The 17,740-nt window shown below is 52.7% G+C and overlaps 1 protein-coding gene across 2 annotated transcripts in view; it reads right to left on the bottom strand.

The window, feature by feature from the left end:
- Positions 1 to 43: 43 nt before the first annotated feature.
- PIK3R6 (phosphoinositide-3-kinase regulatory subunit 6) overlaps positions 44 to 17,740 on the bottom strand; it is a 28,833-nt gene continuing 11,136 nt past the window's right edge. For both annotated transcript variants that reach the window (XM_082372895.1, XM_082372894.1), the window contains 11 exons: positions 17,495 to 17,581; positions 15,185 to 15,608; positions 14,800 to 14,878; positions 14,024 to 14,146; positions 11,265 to 11,375; positions 9,922 to 10,012; positions 9,557 to 9,627; positions 8,975 to 9,065; positions 7,667 to 7,782; positions 3,364 to 3,476; positions 44 to 2,807 (listed from right to left, as the gene is read on the bottom strand). In XM_082372895.1, coding sequence (XP_082229021.1) covers positions 2,654 to 2,807; positions 3,364 to 3,476; positions 7,667 to 7,782; positions 8,975 to 9,065; positions 9,557 to 9,627; positions 9,922 to 10,012; positions 11,265 to 11,375; positions 14,024 to 14,146; positions 14,800 to 14,878; positions 15,185 to 15,608; positions 17,495 to 17,581 — 1,460 coding nt within the window. In that variant the 3' untranslated portion in view covers positions 44 to 2,653. The remainder of the gene's footprint in view (positions 2,808 to 3,363; positions 3,477 to 7,666; positions 7,783 to 8,974; positions 9,066 to 9,556; positions 9,628 to 9,921; positions 10,013 to 11,264; positions 11,376 to 14,023; positions 14,147 to 14,799; positions 14,879 to 15,184; positions 15,609 to 17,494; positions 17,582 to 17,740) is intronic.

The raw sequence follows: 17,740 nt of genomic DNA on the forward strand, positions 1-17,740 counted from the left end.
TGCGGGAGGGTCGCGGGCTGAGGCCTGCAGGGTGCGCTCGAGGTCACCCCCAGGGCCCCCGCGTAGCCCACGGTGCTGAGTTAGATCCCTGAACTGCTTCAGGCAAGTAAAACTTGGCTGGGGAGGAGAGAGAGTGGAATTCATGATATGCCCCCCTGCCGCGTGTTCTTTAGGTCTTTACTCATGGGCCCCCTGATCAAGGACGACCCTGTTTCCCTCAGGGACCGTCCCTGTCTACCCTCGCTGACAAACCACCGCCCCCCACCCCACGCCCAGACTCACACTCTCCCCTTCCCTGCTTATTTTCCTCCGTGGTACGCATCGCTGTCAGACACACTACCGGTTTCTGTTTCACGGCTCTATCTTGTTGATTGTCTGTCTCCATTGGAATCAAGGTGCTATTTTTGTCCCCAGGGCCTAGAACTGTTTGACTGGATGTGAGCTGCCTCTGGAAGAGGCACGACCTTAGGTGACACGGTTTTCTTCAGTGGAGACAATCCCCAGAGAGGGACTGAGAGCTGAGGGTGGTCTCGAGGTGGCATCTCCTCCAGGCAGCCTCGTCCAGCACCCACCCTCAAGCCCACCCCCGGCCAACGTTACGCATGTACTGGATCGTTTTAATCTACACCTGAGAGTGCCTAGTTGTCCATTTGGGGAATACACACGCCAGAGGTGGTTAGCTAACATTTCATCCAAAAGTCACGCTCCAGAGGCAGTGAATATAAGCACATTAATGATCTCAGATCAATGGAAGTGGATTCATTAATTATCCCAAGAGATATTGGCAAAATTTCATTGGTGAAATTCGTGGTGTCCAAGTCACATAGATTGTTTATAACTTTTGGAGGCATTTCCTCCCTTGGTGAACAGGATTAAGAATCCGGAGATTCCAGCAGTCCAGACCCTTTGGAAGGGAAGACTTTACTTTGAGATGGCCCAGCGTCCAGCCACCCAGTGTCCTTGCGTGAATGTTTCAAGCAAGGTTTGTTCGGAGCACCTAATTTGACTGGGGGTGGGGATGAGGAGGGCTACTTGCCAATGCATATCTGAGTGTGCAGCAGAATTTGGTCTATGACGTACTTTCTTTGTAAGCTGGTGGAGAGATTGTTGGGGGAGAAGGCCCAGAGCCCTCACCTAACTCTAACAGCTGGTAAACCCTGCAGCTGTTTGTTTCAAGAACCTAGTACTTGTTGCCCAAATTGATATGAATCAATTTACATAACCCCAATGACAGAAAAAGAAAATCTAGCCATGTTCAGATAAACTCACTCGAATTCAGTGATATCAGTCATTTCCCGTTTAAAACCACCTCAGTTACATTCAGGGCTGTCCCTAGTCCCTCTCCTCCCTGGGCTCCGCGGGGGCAGCTTCGGTGGAGGACCGCACATCCATCAAATTCTCGGTCTTCACCTGTCCAGGGTGGATCGCCACTGAGGGGCAGGGATTTCACCACGTAGTGTCCATCAAGGTGCCTGCGGTCCACATCCAGGCTTCAGGTCCTGTGGTCCCTGTAGCCACTCATGGCTGCACCTCTTACCTTGGGCTTGTTTGCTTTCAACTACCTGGGGAAAACCGTACCTCCTTCCTGTGCCCACAGAGGTGCTGGGACTCTCTTTAAGCTTGCTCTTGGGCCCATCTGCCTAGGCCCCCAGGCAGCCCCTCTTACACCATGCCCCTAGGCTCTGAGAATGTGCTCTGAGACCTGCCCCCACTCCCAGGGCAATAAGGCCAAAAGGGAAGTGCCTACCTCTCCACTCTTGGGTCCCAAAATTGGAAGGGACTCTTCCATCCCACTGCCACCATCCCCTGGGATTGCCCAGGTGATAGGTATGGACTTAACATCTGGATAACATCTGGACTTAACATCTGAACTCAAAAGCCAAGAATTTGGATGTCTTTAACCTCTGGCTCCTCTGAAATGACCCTGCATTCCCCCCTCCGTTCTGGGGACATCTCTGGTCAGGAGGCCCTCAGTGAACGCGAACGAGGAGGGGGCCGGGCAGGTGGACGGAACACACCAGTGAATGTTTCACCAAGCTCTTACCTGGGCCTAAGCAGAGTCATTACGTTAGACTACGCAGTGCCTCTGCTCTCTACTAAAACACAAGTATTGCTCGATATAGATGAGAGCAGAAAGACTGTAGTGTGCATTTATTGATCTGACATTTCCTCTCAACCGGGAGAGACGCCTGCCTGGGAGTGGGCGAGGTGGGCAGTGGCCCGCTAGAGGGAAGGGAACAGACTGGGCGGGAGGGGCTGCCACTGCCCACGTCCTGTTTGCCCCAGGCCACGGGGCCCCAGGCCACGGGACAGCAGCTCTCACCTTGGTTTTAAGGGCTGGGTGGGGAGCTTGAGTGGGAGAGGCAGGGATTGGAAATCAACGAAGGAGTGGACACAGGCGCAAGGAGCTGGGCTTTGGATGCACGGCTTGGCCAGGGCCTCCTCGGCCCTTCGTGTGGGCCCTGCTCCGTTGCACCCGCCACGGCCAGCTCCCTGTGCTCCTGGGACTTGCTGGCTTTTAGGTGTGGCTGGAAGCCGCCCCAGGGAGCCTTGTTCTAGACGTTGGTGTGAGTGTTTGGGGCGGGTGGGGTAGTGTATCCTTCCTCTCGGGCCCGCTGCTCTCAGACTCAGCGATTCTGCAGCCCCTTTGGGCTCACTGGACGATGCCAGAGAACGTGTTGATGGGCATTAGAAGGGGCTTGGCCTTGGCTTTGGTTCTTTCCATCTCCTCCTGGTGTGAGCTGAGCCCCAGCACCTTGGATTTCTGGGCCCCAGAACACGGCTCTGGGCAGGGAGCAACCTCGAACCTGTGGGCGGAGAGAGGCCAGCTCAGGAGACCCATCTCAGGGGTCAGATCTGCCTGGGCATTTTAAACGTAGCCCCTTTATTGTCGGGTCTAGACAAGGGGGCTCCGCAGAGGGAAGAGGAAGAGTCAGAACGAGAAAGAGCACCCTGAGCCTGGGGCGAACGCGCGGAGAGGAGGAGACGCCTGAATGGGTCACCCTGTGTGCCTGCCTGACCCAAATACACCTCCCCGGGGGACACCAGTAAGTGTCGTGTTAACTGGGTCGTAGCTGCCACAGAAGGGCAGCCTGTGTTGGGGGGCCAGTGCCAGCACGGGGGGTTGGATCAGGAGGCCTGCAGGCTGAGCATTTGTAGAATCTCGGGAAAACTTAATCTCAGCTACTGCCCAGGGTCAGCCGTCATTTGCTCTTCTTCCTGGATTTAAGTCATCACCTGAGTCCACACCCATCAGGGATACCTGCCTGGCCCACGATCCACCCCGACAAGGCGTTCAGGCAAGAGCAGGGGCGGGGCCGGCAGCTGGGAAGCTTTGCCCAGGGGCACGGAGCCCAGCCTCACCTGGCCACGTCCCTGTACATGCGGCAACTGTCCTTGTCCAGCAACAGTGTCAGCAGCCTCTGGTCCTGGCTTTGGATCTGGATGTTAGCCGTCCGGAAGGTGTTTGTCACCGTCTGCAACAGAGACAGCTTGGGGGGCATCACCTTGGTAACAGATGGCCCAGCCAACACCTCCTAGCCTGGAGTCGTGTGTGTTTCAGTTCAGTACACAAGGGTCCCGCCTCTCTTCTTGCAAGTGACCCTGAGTAGTGACGAGCCTGCATAAGATGCTTCTAGGCTGCCCTGGTCCTTGGCTCTCCCATCATTTCCGCAGTTCTTTTTCCCACCTGTTGTCCTTAATTTCAAACACAACCTGGGATGTTACAGCTAGAGCTTGCCAGGTGCTGAAGTGACCTGAGCACCTTCTATTTGACAGGCATGTTATGTATGGAATTTGGGGATACTTCAGGGTTTTTATAAGTCCTGACCCCTGTACTCAGTGTTGGATTGCGTACAAAATTATTTCCCTGGGGCAGAGACAGAGGGTCTGGAAAACAGCCACCTATCCCCATGACTCAGACTAAGCCTGTACCAGTTTGTACCATGGGGCTAGTTACATCCTCTGCACGGGGAACCCGGGTCAAGGTGTTCCCACCTTTCACACCCACAGCCCTGCGCAGCTTCTCCAGAAAGTACCAGTAGCAGAGGAAAGCAGCCCCGAGGCAGACCTCCAACCCGTGACCTGAGGGGGCTGCTCCCGAGAGACCCCTCCCCCGGACAGAGAATGTAGAGCATCCTGGGCTCCAGGTGGGGCACTGAGGGCCTTTCCGGTCACTGGCCCATAGCACATGTGGACAGCAGCTTTGCATGATTCACCACCACAGAGCACTGGAGTTTCTAGAGCCTTAAACTGCATCTCATTCAAGTATTCTCAACCCTGGAGTCACCTTTCCAAAACATAAAATTAGAAATTCTGATCTAAGTGGTCTGGAGTCCAGCCCCGGCCTGGGCATTTTTCATAAGCTCCCTATTGTAGGCAGGGCTGATCCACTTTCCTGCTGTCAAACAGCAGAGGGACAAACAGAGCCTCAACCTGGGGGGTCAAGCATGTCCAGGCATTTCTGCTGGACTTTTGTGGGGTGGAAGGTGGGCTTGGCTGCCAGGAGTCTATGGGCAGAGTGTGTAAGAATCTCCCGGGAGACTCTACACCCAGACCACCGGGTTTCTCATCCTGGCTCTGCCACTTATTAGCCGTGTGACCTCGGACATGATTCTTAATCACTCTGTGCTTTTGTTTCTCCCCTACTGAGAAAAAAATACGGTAATACTAGCAACTACCTTGTAGGTTGCAAGACAGTGCAGAGGTAAAAGGGAACTCGCCAGGGTGGTAAGTTTAGATTTTCAAAAAGCTCACAACCAGGTTATTTAAAGAGGTCATTAAAAATAGAAACCGTGGTAAGGAACTGACTTTGAAAGAGGAAATACATAAAGGTAAATGGGTCCACCCTGGAACCTGAAGCTCAAATACACAGCTGTCCTGTTGCAAGATCTCAGCTCAATACAAAGCTCTCAGCCCGTCAGAGCGCTCCTCCAGTGCATAGGCTGCCCCAGGAACAATGAACTCTGGTTAGAGGTGAGATCCTGCATAGGTGGAGGCTGGGTCAGATGATCAGGGAACGTCTAGCCAGCTTCTGCTGTGGGCCATTCCCACAGTGAGTGCTGGAAAGACGGAGATAGGGCCTGAGCCACGAGATCACGTCATTGACAGTTTTGCAAATGCTTCAGTGGCTGTGTCCCCAGGGCTCTGGGGGAGCACAGAGGTGGGGTCCCTAGCTCTCCGGGGAGTGGGAAATGGGTAGTGGGGTGGAGGAGGTGGAGGGAAGGGCCTCCTGGGGGAGATAACACCTGAGTTTCATCTTGAAAGAGAAATAGGGGTTATGAAAGGAAGATGGGGAAGAGAAAGGGAGGAAGGGGGTTTCAGGCCAAGCAAAGCGCATGAACAAAGGCACAGAGGAAGGTCTGCCAGTACACTTCCAACTGTAACCGAGCAGGACACTATGGGACCTTCCCTGGACAGACCCCCTCCCCCACATCCTCTGCTGTAGCTCCTCTCTGAAGTACCTAGATAACAGTATCTGATGCACATTTCCTGAGTTGTTTTACAGATGCTAAAACCACCACCAAACGGAAGAAATTAACTACTTGATGATCATTAGAAGGTAGCCCCCAGACCTACTGGTGCCTAAGGATTGATAATGTTAACCCCTGTGACACCACCCTGTTACCTCGCCATCAGCCAATCAGAGAACTGTGCACCAGCTGATCACATACACTGGGACACCCTTCCCTCACCTGGCCTTTAAAAGTGCTTTGCTGAAACCCATCGGGGACTTTGGTGGTTTTGAGCACCAGCTGCCCTGGACTCCTTGCTTGGCACTCTGCAATAAACACTGCACTTTCCTTTGCCGCGACCCAGTGTCAGTGTATTGGCTTTGCTGAGTGCAGGCGAGAGGACCCAGGTTTGGTTCAGTATCACAGATACCCCCGTGTAAAGTGCATGCAGGGGTGACCAGAGTTGCAGATGGAGAGAAAGAGGAACCAAGCTATGCAACACTGAAGTTTCTCTGCCCTTCTGCCCTGGAGAGTAGGAAATGGTCGAGGGATTTTAAGCACAGAGTCATGTGTCCGAGTTCTATTTTAGAAAGATCACGCAGGCAGAGGTATGGAGGGTGGCTTGGAGAAGCGCTGGAATGATATTGGGGAGACCGGCTGGGAGGCTGTAGAGTTTGTCCAGGAGAAGGGGGTGGATGAAGGTCTGGCCCAAGGGTGACCAATTCGTCCCAGGAAACCCCTTAGTCCCTGGCAAATTGGGACAGATGGTCAACCTCACTGGACCACAAGGAGGAGGATAGAGAAGAAGGGAGAGGTGTGAGAGTGTTTGAGAGAGAAAACCAGTGGACACGGGAGGTGAGAAAGAGGAGGCATCTGAGCTGATTCCAAGGTTTCTGGGACACGTGACTGGTTAATGATGGTCCCGCTGAATGAGAGACAGGACACAGGGGAGGAGGGGATGAAATAAAAACAGCCGCTAATACATATATAGCTCTGACTTGGCCAAGCACTCTTCTAGAAGCTTGACACGTCACCATCATTTAATCCTCACAACAACTGGATAGGTAGGTACCATTATTGTCCCTGTTTTCCAGATAATGAGACTGAGGCACAGAGAGCTGGAGTGACTTGCCTAAAGTCACGTAGCTGGTAAATGACAGAGCCCAGATCTGAGCCCAGGCAGTCTGGCTCTAGAGAGCTCTTAACTACTAGAAAGCACTGGCTCTGGTTTTGAATATCTTGAGTTTGGGGTGTCATGGGACACCCAGTCATGCTAACTTAGTTGAATGCAGGAGTCAGACACTCAGGGATGAATGTCAGAGCAGGAGATAAAGGTTTGGGCACCCTTAACAACTTGGACTAAAGCCATGGACGTGGTTTTGAGAGTCCAGGGAATAAGAAAAGAAGTGGGCCACGGACTGAGGTGGAGAGCAGTAGCTATTTAAGGAATTGGCTTAGGAAAAAAGAGTCCAGAGGAAAGGGTTGAGTGATGCCAAGCATCGGGACGAGGTGGAGGGTCACGACGGCGCAGCGGCCCTGACCTGCATGGATGCAGGATATCGCGGAAGCACTCAGACACCTGGGCATCAGACCGAGTAGGCGGCTTGACCTAAAGATAGTGTCTGCCTGGCAGGCGATGTGGGGAAGTCGAGGCTGTCTTGAGAACTGGTTCAGGTATGATCATGGGCTCCAAGCCCAGCCGAGTAGGGCAGTGAAGTCCAGAGAGGCCATCAGATAGGGAGAAAATGGGCGGGTCCTATGTCTGTATCAATAAGGGACTCTCTCTGAGAGTATCAGTAAGGGTTAAGGCAAAGGGCAAAGGGCAAAGGGTGGCGGTAGGGTGATGAGGTTGAAAGAGCTGGTTTGATATGGTCAAAGGCTGGGCCATTGCTGTTTGGGAGTCTGGCTGCTGTGTGCAGGGGACGCCAGAACTCGGGTGCATTTTGTACTATCTGGGTACGTCTTAGGTCCTCAGATGGTCCAGGTGGAGGCGGAGGGCGGGGCCTTAACTCTTCCAGCGCCTTACTTATGCCAGTTGGTGCTCAGTATTTCAAACAGACTGACTGGAAAGCGGATTGTTTCCAACAGGAAGACCCACTTCAACAGCAAAGGCTCAGAAGAGTCCATTCCCCCTTCGCTGAAACCCTCCCCCTGGGCTCCCCGCCACCTACCCTGCTTGAATCTCCCCAGTTCTCACTCTACCCAGTACTTACAGAGAAGGACCTTCCTGCCAAGTTGGAACTCTTGACAACCTCTGTCACGCTAATATTCAGGCATGTGTGGTCTATATCGGGAGCAGCAGTTGGGGGGCAGTGGGTGGGCCCTGAAACTGGAAAGAATGAGATGGTGGGTGAGGGGCTGTGAATGGGCCTCTAGGGAAGTAGGGGAGCTTGAGATTCCACCTCCTAAGAAGGACATGAACCCACCTTGACTACCGCCCCGCCCCCTTTTAACCCCTCCCCACACCCTGCTCAGCCCCTACTTCCTGACTCCACCTTGGTCCTCACCAAGCCTCAGTTCCCTCCAGATCATCCGTCTCCCTCCCCTGGAGAATCCACATTTCTATATCCTGAGGCATAGCAGCCATCACCAACCTAAATCCTTTCTTTCACCTCCTCCTGTACCCGTCTCCAATGGGAAGAAGTTCTTCTGAAGCTACTGGGCATGCTCAGAATGGCAGGAACACGTAGCCCAGGATGGTGTGTAAGACAGATGGAGGGCATCTGTCCCAACACGTTGGGAGCATTTCCTTGACTTTCCTCACAGTGTATAATGTGTCAAAAATCATTACTGTGTGACTGCTGCCCGGCTTGACCCCTCCCTGCCGACGAAGGAGGGTTCTTAGAGATCCAAGAACAGTTCGGAGAGGACTGTGTGATGGAAAATTTGGAGGAGATTCAGGAGTTAGAGCCAGGGTGGGTGGGGTGGGAGTTTTGTAAAGGAAACAGAAGAAATCAAAGTTTAACAATAAGGGCTGACGCTACAGTTTACTACATGCACATATGTTAGTATCTTGTCTCTATTTTAGAAATGAACAAACAGGTAGAGGGGTCACAAGTAACCCGAGGTCACACAGATGGAAACGTGGCAAAGCTGGGCTTCGAAGCCTGCCCATCTGGTTCTAGAATCTGTGCTCCTGACCCACTGCTCTGTGACCGCCTCTTAGAGCTGTTGCCAAAGTCACACGTCTCCTTCATGTACACGAGGCCAGGTACACCCCTCCGCGTGGTCCCTCCACCTTCCAGCTCAGGCTCATCCGGCGGCAGCAGAAGCATCACCCAGTGCTGCTCGATGGTGACCAACCTGAAGGCCAGGCGGGTCCTCACCCGGGCAGCCTGGCGCCCAGCTCCGGGCCCAGCACGGGTAGGAGTTCGACCACGTCCCGTGATCCCAGGGACAGGGAGGGAGGCCTCCTTCCCCTGGCTCACCCCGTCTCCTCTCTCTCCGCCCTCTCTCCTCGCCGCCCCAGCTTTCCCGTGCGTGCCCTTCCCTCCCTCTGCTCTGCGTGCCCAGCTCCCCACCTTCAGTGTCACTGGCTGGAAGGGCCTTCAGGACCAGCCCAGCGGCCCGCAGGGAGACGGTGACCTCTCGGGTGCGGTGGCTGAGCAGGGCCTGGGGAGGGGGATGCAGGGACAGAAGGGGGTCCTCAGGACAAGGTTCACAACGCCACATCACCAGCCCCGCTTCTGTCCCCTCCCCCCATCCCCCGCTTCCCGCCCCTGCCCTGAGTCTTGGCCGTGTCACTAATGTCCAGTGAGGAGCCAGACGACGCAGGCTCAGAACACTCAGCCCAGGGAGCCCTTCAGCCTTCCAGACCAAGGACTACGCCCCCATACATCGGGTCAGCTAGCGAGGAGGGTATTTTTGAGCAAGGGGACAGCGCCTTGTTCCTTAGGTCAGATCGCCTCCTTGGCTGTGTGGAAGGCCAACTGTAACCCGCCCACCCCTGCAAAACTCCCTGGAGGCTGGGAAACTCCGGGGGCAGCCACGAGAAAAGGGCAGAAGTTTCCTCTGGCTCTATCTGCTCCCCCTGACGCCCCTGACATCTGCTTCCCTCCAGCTGTGCCTCCGGGCCACCTGCTGACCACGCCACACACACTGACCTTCTGGTAGCAGATGGAGAGCTCAGCGCCTGGGCCCTCGGCCACGCCCCTCCTCCTGGGTGAAAGACTATCTGCAGGGAGCGAGAAGAGGCTGAACGAAGGCAGGAGGTCCCCGTCCCTCCCGCCCTGGTTCCCCACCTCACTGAGGTGGAGCTGAAGCTGCATCTGTCCCGGGATGGAAAGGCAGCTCCTCGGGGGGGCCAGGCTGCCCTTCAGTCTGGGAGGGGGCAAAGCACCCCGGTGTTCAGCACAGGTGGGACGGGGCTTGGGGGGAACCATTGGGGGGGGGTGGGAGGACTTTCTGGAAGCGGGGCTTGAGGAGCTGAGTCAGGGTAAGCTTTGGGAAAGGGGAGACAGATGCTCACCTCTGGGGAACTTGGAGTCTTGGATCTTGACTTTGAGCTCGGTGAGGAAGATGTCCTCTGCAGGGTCTTGGCTCAGGTCACTGAAGAAGATCTGGAGGGAGGCGGGGAGGAGGGAGGTTGGAGGAGGCCGCCCCCAGCAGAGGCAGCTCCCCCCTAACCCCCGCAGCCCGGGATGCGGGGTTTTAATCCAAGTGCCCTCAAATCTTCCCTGTGCCGACTTCCTTGCCCTTATCTTCCCCTATCTTTTAATTTATTTTTCTACTCATTTGAATTCTCACAGAAACCCTGTGGTGAAGATTACTATTCCTATTTTAAATGGTTGCCCCACCTCCTACATTGCACATGCCTTCCAGAAAGGAGAAAGGCTTGTGCCAATTGAGACGGCCCCACCTTTTCTTTCTTTCTTTTTTTTTTTTTAATATTTCTTTCTGTCTTTATTTAGGCTGCGCTGGGTCTTAGTTGTGGCACGCGGGATCTTTAGTTGCGGCCTGCGACTCTTAGTTGCGGCCTGCGAACTCTTAGTTGCGGCATGTGTGTGGGATCTAGTCCCCTGATCAGGGATCGAACCTGGGCCCCCTGCATTGGGAGCGCGGAGTCTTAACCACTGGACCACCAGGGAAGTCCCTATTCCCATTTTAAAGATGGGGAAAATGAATGTTAGAGAGGTAGAGGTACCCGCGATCACACAGTGAGCAGGTGGAGGGACCAGGAGGCAAAGCCATGAACTTCTTACCACCTCACATTGGCTCTAACTTTACACCCACTGCACCCAGCCAGTCCCACACTGACCCGCTCTTTGGTTTACACACACACACACACACACACACACACTCACACACACACACACTTTATGGTGTTAATAGCAGGAGATTCAAAGATAAACAAAGGACAGTCTCTTATCTCAGGGGACTCAGAGTCTTGGTGGGGAGGGACAGGCATCTGCAGGTACATGACAAAGTGGCAGTGAGGTGTCAGAGGGGTGCCCAGGGCATCACAGGGGCACCCAGGGAAGCACCCAATCGGGCTGAGAGGAGCAGAGGTGAGGGCAGTTTTGCTGTAGGGCGTGAGGGTTGGCAAGGATGAAGGGGAGGATGTGAGGTAAGGGAGAGAACCTTCCACATGAAGAAGACCTGCTTCTGCTTGAACTTGAGGCCTTAGGAGTTAATAATTATCTGACTCATCCAGAGAGTAAGAAGAGAAAGTTAACAACCAAGAATGTCTGGATGAGTTTATGACTTGCATCCTGGCCCCCTGTTTCCCTGGAGCCAGGGTATTTAGGTTGTGGGGTCCTGGGGTCCAGCAGGCTGCCATGGTCTCCTTGGAGCCCCAGGTGGGAAGCTTACCTTGACTGCGTAGATCTGGAAATAGATGGGTTGGGTGCCCATGCGAACATAGTACGTGATGGCATCCAGGATGAAGGGGTCTACGGTCTGGGATGTGTCCAGGGAGAGAGGCTGTGAGTGAGGGAGAGGTACTGTCTTCAGCCAGCTTCCTTCTTCCTACTGTCGGAGCTGCCACTTTCTTCCTTTTTTTTTTTTTTTTTTTTTGGCCATGCTGCATGGCTTGCAGGATCTTAGTTCCCCGACCAGGGATTGAACCTGAGCTCCGGCACTGAAAGTGCCGAGTCCTAACCACTGGACTACCAGGGAATTCCCACCACTTTCTTAACAGAGAAACTCCAAAGCCCCCATGTGCCCTCTGTGATACACTAACCCAGCTGGTCCTTCAACAGTCCAAGCCTTTCCCACCACCCAATTTCTGCTCCTAATCAAAAGATGCCTGTCTAAATCCCCATCTCAGGGACTCTGATTCATTTCAATCACACACAGACATATTGGGCAGTTCTGTGTATAAGGCGCTGTGCTGGGTGCTTGGGGTAGACAAGATGCTTGAGAATGTAAGTAATGATGAGAGGGACTGGAGTGGGTTCTAGTTTGCATTAGCTACTCACTAGCCAGGTAACCTTGGGCATGAGAGCTGGAACCAGATGATCTGATGTCTCTTTGAGTTCTTGTGGCATCTGAATATATTAACACATGAGCTAATATTTACATGCTATTGGGAAATGACTAGCGCCATGTCCTACAGGCCTTCCCCAACCCCATATGATTATAAAGCATAATGGGTTTTTCAGGTAAACAGAATGTCTATATAATGTCTGATAGTATCAGAGTTGGAAAGAAGCTCAGAGTATTTCACCCATATCCAATCTTATAATATCTCTTCTAACTTTCACATCTGGTCTATTGAAATCTTGTTCCTTTCAAAAAGCTCACACTGAGGAACTATGAACTTATTCTAATAGTGCTGCCATTGTTCACACTATTTCTTCATGTGGAACTGCTTTTGGAGTAAGTGTAAGGGCCACATAAATTGTTAATTATAAGGGGAAAGAGAGCAGGGGAAAATAAAAATCCTACATGTGTCTTGGCAGGGAAAAAAGCTACCAACAAAAGAGTATAAATGAGACCCTGCATCAGATGTTTCTCCTGTATCTTCCAGGTTTCGAGGAAAAGGTATTTTAATACCCAGCTAAACAGTCTTTCATATATAGGCAAAGACATTTTCAGATAAGTAATAATTCAGAAAAGATGCCTACCTCCAATATCTTTATTAGAATATAAGAAGATGCCCTAATCAATCAGGCAATGAAGCAAAATGTGGCCAGTTAGAAAGTAATTATGTAAAAATCAATAACTTCCTTTTATACTAGCAGTAACTACTACCCAAATATAATGGGAGAAAAATCCACAACTATAAGAAAAAACTATCAAACATAAGGAATAAATTTAGCAGGAAATGGGTAAAATCTATATGATGAAAACTGTACAACTCTCCTGAGGGAGATACAAGAAGACTTTAATAAGTGAAGAGTTATACCTCACCCCCAGAGAGTGTAACATAATGTGCTGAAGATGTTAATTCTCCAAATTTCAATCGAGATCCCAAGGGAATTAAAAATAAAACTTGACAAAGGGATTCTAAAATTTATCTGGAAAGATAAAGAAACATCTAAGTCTGGAAAGTTTTGAATGAGTAATGGGGTAGATGTACCGTGCCAGATATTAACATTAAAAAGTGCTAATTTATACAAAAATGAATAGATGAATCAGAAAGAATAGGTATCCAGAAATCAACTCAAGCATGTGTGACAATTTAGTAAATGATAAAAGTGGCATTTCAAATCCATGGGGCAAGATGGTTTATGCAATAAATAGCTTTAGGACAACTGGCTAAACACTTGGAAAAAATAAAATTACATACTAAAATTAACGGCAGAGAGGTTATTTAAATGTAAAAATTGAGACCATAAGATTGTTAGAGAAATTATCAGTAAATATTTACTTAATCTTGGAGTGGAGAAGGCCTTTCAAAGCATGGCTCCAAAGGCAAAAACCATAAAGGGTAAAAATATTGAAATTCTGTAAGTCAAAGAAAACACTCTGACAAAATTGATAGGTGAGTAAAAAAGTGGGGGGAAATGTCTGCAGCACATATGACAGCAGAAAGGGAAGGCCTTTCAAATCAGTAAAAGATGAGCTCTCCTTGCCCCCCACTGCTGCCTGGGGTAGGGGATTGGCACTATGGCTTGTGGTCAAGAGAACATGCTCTGGAATCAAGCTGTCTGATTCCAAGCGGGAATCCTTCTGTTACTTTGGGCAAGTGACCTAATCTCTTTGTGCCTCAGCTGCTTGGTCTGTAAAATGGGGATGCAGTGGCAATAGCGCCTGTAGACAGACAAGAGTACCTGGTTGGTAGGGCTGCTGCATATAAGTGCTTAGAACAGTGCCTGGCATGTGGCAGTGCTCAGGAAGCATGAACTGTTGCAGTTGGAGAGAAAATAGCACAAGAAACTCACAAGAGAAGGCATATAATCGGCCTACACACTTAAGAATGTTTTACTTTATCTTCTCCATAGCGTTCCCGTAGGTGCCTGGTATGCGCTCCAAGTGAATTCCAGCCACTAGCTGGTTAGGGCTCCTCTTCTGTAGCCCTTCCTGCCTCACCCCTCATGGGGCTCCCTGGGCTGACTCCTGAGGTCAAGGGTCAAGAAAACACCCCCTACCCCCTCCCTCCTGCCCTCCTACCCTCGCTGCCCTACCATCTCTGCCAGCTTGCGGATGGCGGGGCACAGGGTGTTGACGACACTCTCGTACCACGGGTCTGCGCGGCCCAGGAACGCAGCCAACTCTCCGAGCTCTGAACTCCTGGATGCTGTGGGCTTCTGGGGACAAAGGGACAAGGGGACAGGGCAGACCTGTCAGGCCCTCTCTGGCACTCTCTTCCTACCCGGAGGGTCCCCAGGTACCAGTCCCAGGCAAACTAGCTTTGGGAATGTGGCCAAATCACTCAACCTCTTGGGGCGTCGATTTCTGCACCATGTGAAGACTTGTTTTACACCTGAGATGAAGCTGGAATCCCCTTCCCTGAGGACGCCTGCCAGGGACACTGAAAAATGATCATCAGCCTTAAAAGGGGAGAGACAAGTATTGCCTTGAATTTAATGCTCTCCAATCAGAAGCAGAGTGGGCAACAGAAATGAAAAATTGCCAGTGCGGCTTCATTCCTGGCCCCCCAGGAAGGGTGGTGTGTATGTGGGTGAGTGTGTGTGTGTGTGTGTGTGTGTGTGTGTGTGTGTGAGCCCCGTTTGAGAAGCTTGCCATTAATTCCATTAGAAAAGCAAAACGATGCTCCCAGTGAGAGAGCATCTCTCTCTGGCCACATGCAGCCCCCAGGGCCCACATCTGTGGCTTCTGGGACAGAAGGCCTCCAGGTCTCTCCCAGCACCACATCCTAAGGAAGAATGACCCCAGTTCCTGCTCCTGACACCTTCCATCTCTTCCCCCATGTCCCCCGCCCCCCCCCCCATCCAGCCACCTCAGGTGCCAGCACAGGGATGTAGTAGAGCTGCAGGCTGAGTCTGGGGGTGAGGCAGAACTTCTGGGTCTCTCGTTTCCTGGCAAGGGGGAGCAGAGCACAGGCATGAGGGCAGGTGTTTTGGCTTCAGACAGACTTGGTTCCACATCCTGGCTCTGTTATTTATTATCTCTTGACTCTGGGCAATTGACCTACTCTCTCTGAACCTCTGTTTTCTCATCTGTAGAATGGGTGCAGTAAAGCAGGAAGCTGGGTGCGAGGGCAGGGGGAGCACTGTGCACCATCCTCTGCCCTCCCACCCTGGCCTCGGTCTCCTGAGCCCCCCCCCACCCTTCCATCCTTCACCAGCACAGGCTGGGCCCACCTGTGCCCCTCGGGGCCCTACCTGAGGCTGTGGTAGGCCCGGGCCAGGCGCCCCAGCATCCGGTCGTCCCCCAGCACCAGTACGCGTGCCGTGTGCAGCCGGGAGACCCCAGGCAGCAGCTCCCCGTCCCCGCTGGGCCTGCCAATCCTCCGGTGCAGCCCCGGGGGCCCATCCCAGCTGCCGGGCATCAGGATGTCCGGGGGCCACACCCGCTTCTTGATGCCCCCTTTGCGCCGCAGCACGGCTCGCTCCACCTCGGGGCTGCCGGGTGTGGGCGGCTCGTCGGCCACCCAAGGAAGGTCCCGCTCGATGCCGCTGTCGGTGGACAGCACGGACGCCCGGGCCAACTCCTGGTCTGGCAGGAATCCCTGCAGATCCAAGGCTTCCAAGTCTGCACTGAGGCGGAGCTGGGATCGCAGGCGCAGGAAGAGCACCAGTTCCTCCCCTGGGATGCGGAGACAAAGGGGACCGTCAGGGCGGAGAGGGGACGCGAGGCTGGCAGGGCCCCACCCTGGCAAGGCCGGTGGTTCCGTGTTTCCCACACACCGTTAGCTGAACAGAAGCCCCATGAGATGCTCCGTGAAGGAACAGAGGTTCTGTGGCCAACAGAGACTGAGAACCCCACACACTCCTGCCACAAGTAAACATCTTAAAGGCTCTGAGAAGTCCTGTAGCAAAGAAATCAGCTTAAAGCAGTGCCTCCTGACTCTGGAGCCCTCTTCTCCACATTTGCTCCTTAGCAACCTCCATTCTCCAGCTCCCCCCCCCCGTTTCCCCCGGGACACAGATAACAGAGCATCAGCTCCTGGCTTTTCTGATCGACCTTCATTTTATTGCTCATGAGGAAACTGAGGCCCCCAGGGAACTGAGTCCGTCTAGGGTGACCCAGCACGTGAAAGGACGTGTAGGCCTTGAACCCGGTTCACCAGTCTGGCACTTCCCACCACAACCTGCCGCTCTATCTTCCCCCCTCCCTTGAGAAGAGCCAGGGGGACTGGGGGACAGACATCAGGGTGGAGGGGGAGTGTGGGCAAGTGGGCCTCTCTAGAAGGCCCCCTCCTGCTCCGGAAACCATAACTTTTTTGTGCCTGCCTCCTTCTTGGGGACATGTATTGTCTGTTGGCATCATCATGGCATGTGACACTTTCTAGACACATGTGGCCAGTGGCTAATGCACGGAGTGTTCTGACATAGAGAAAATGTATCCTCTTTTTAGATGCTGCAAACAACTCAGGGAACAAGGAGCACACACAGATACACAGGCGGACACAAAGCCACAACACAGACACACAGACGCACAAAGCCACAACACAGACACACAGACACACAAAGACACAACACAGACACACACAGACACACAAAGACACAACACAGACACACAAAGACACAACACAGACACACAAAGACACAACACAGACACACAGACGCACAAAGACACAACACAGACACACACAGACACACAAAGACACAACACAGACACACACAGACACACAAAGACACAACACAGACACACAAAGATACACAAAGACACAACACAGATACACACAGACACACAAAGACACAACACAGACACACACAGACACACACAGAGACACAGATGCAGACATACACACAGATACACAGGCAGACACAAAGACACAACACAGACACACACAGACGCACAAAGATACACACAGGCACACACAGAGACACAGGCAGACACAAAGACACAACACAGACACACAGACGTACAAAGATACACACAGGCACACACAGATACACAGGCAGACACAAAGACACAACACACACACACAGACGCACAAAGGTAGACACAGGCACACACAGAGACTCAGACGCAGACATACACACAGAAACACAATAAATATACATAGAGATAGACACACACAGTGCACACACAGACGCAAACATAAAGACACATACACAGACACACAAAGACACAACACAGACACACAAAGATAGACACAGGCACACACAGAGACACAGGCAGACACAAAGACACAACACAGACACACAGACGCACAAAGATACACATAGGCAGGCACACACAGAGACACAGGCAGACACAAAGACACAAGACAGACACACAGACGCACAAAGATAGACACAGGCACACACAGAGACACAGACGCAGACATACACACAGATACACAATAAATATACATAGAGATAGACACAGTGCACACACAGATGCAAACATAAAGACACATACACAGACACACAAAGACACCTGCACACACACCGACATACACACACACACACACACACGCACACACGCACGCACCACTACTTCCAGCCCCCTCCCCCCGCGGGGGTCAAAGGCACCGCACTTACAGAGCTGCTCCTCATCGGTCCACAGGTGGAAGGTGATATGGGGGCTGGGCAGAGGGATGCTTGGCAGCTGGGCCTGGGGGCGGTCACCTGAAGGAAGGCGCAGGCTGTGGCCGCCACGGAGGAGAGGACTGTGGGATTCTCCTCTGCCCTCGCCCCACCCCCAGCTCCTGTGTGGGGCCTACGGGGGTGGGTGGCAGAGACCCTCGCCCTCCCGTATTTGGCCCTGTCGAGTTCCTCTGCCTCTCT

This window comes from Balaenoptera borealis (assembly GCF_965194805.1).
Source record: "Balaenoptera borealis genome assembly, chromosome: 20".
In the NCBI taxonomy this organism is placed as follows: Eukaryota; Metazoa; Chordata; class Mammalia; order Artiodactyla; family Balaenopteridae; genus Balaenoptera; species Balaenoptera borealis.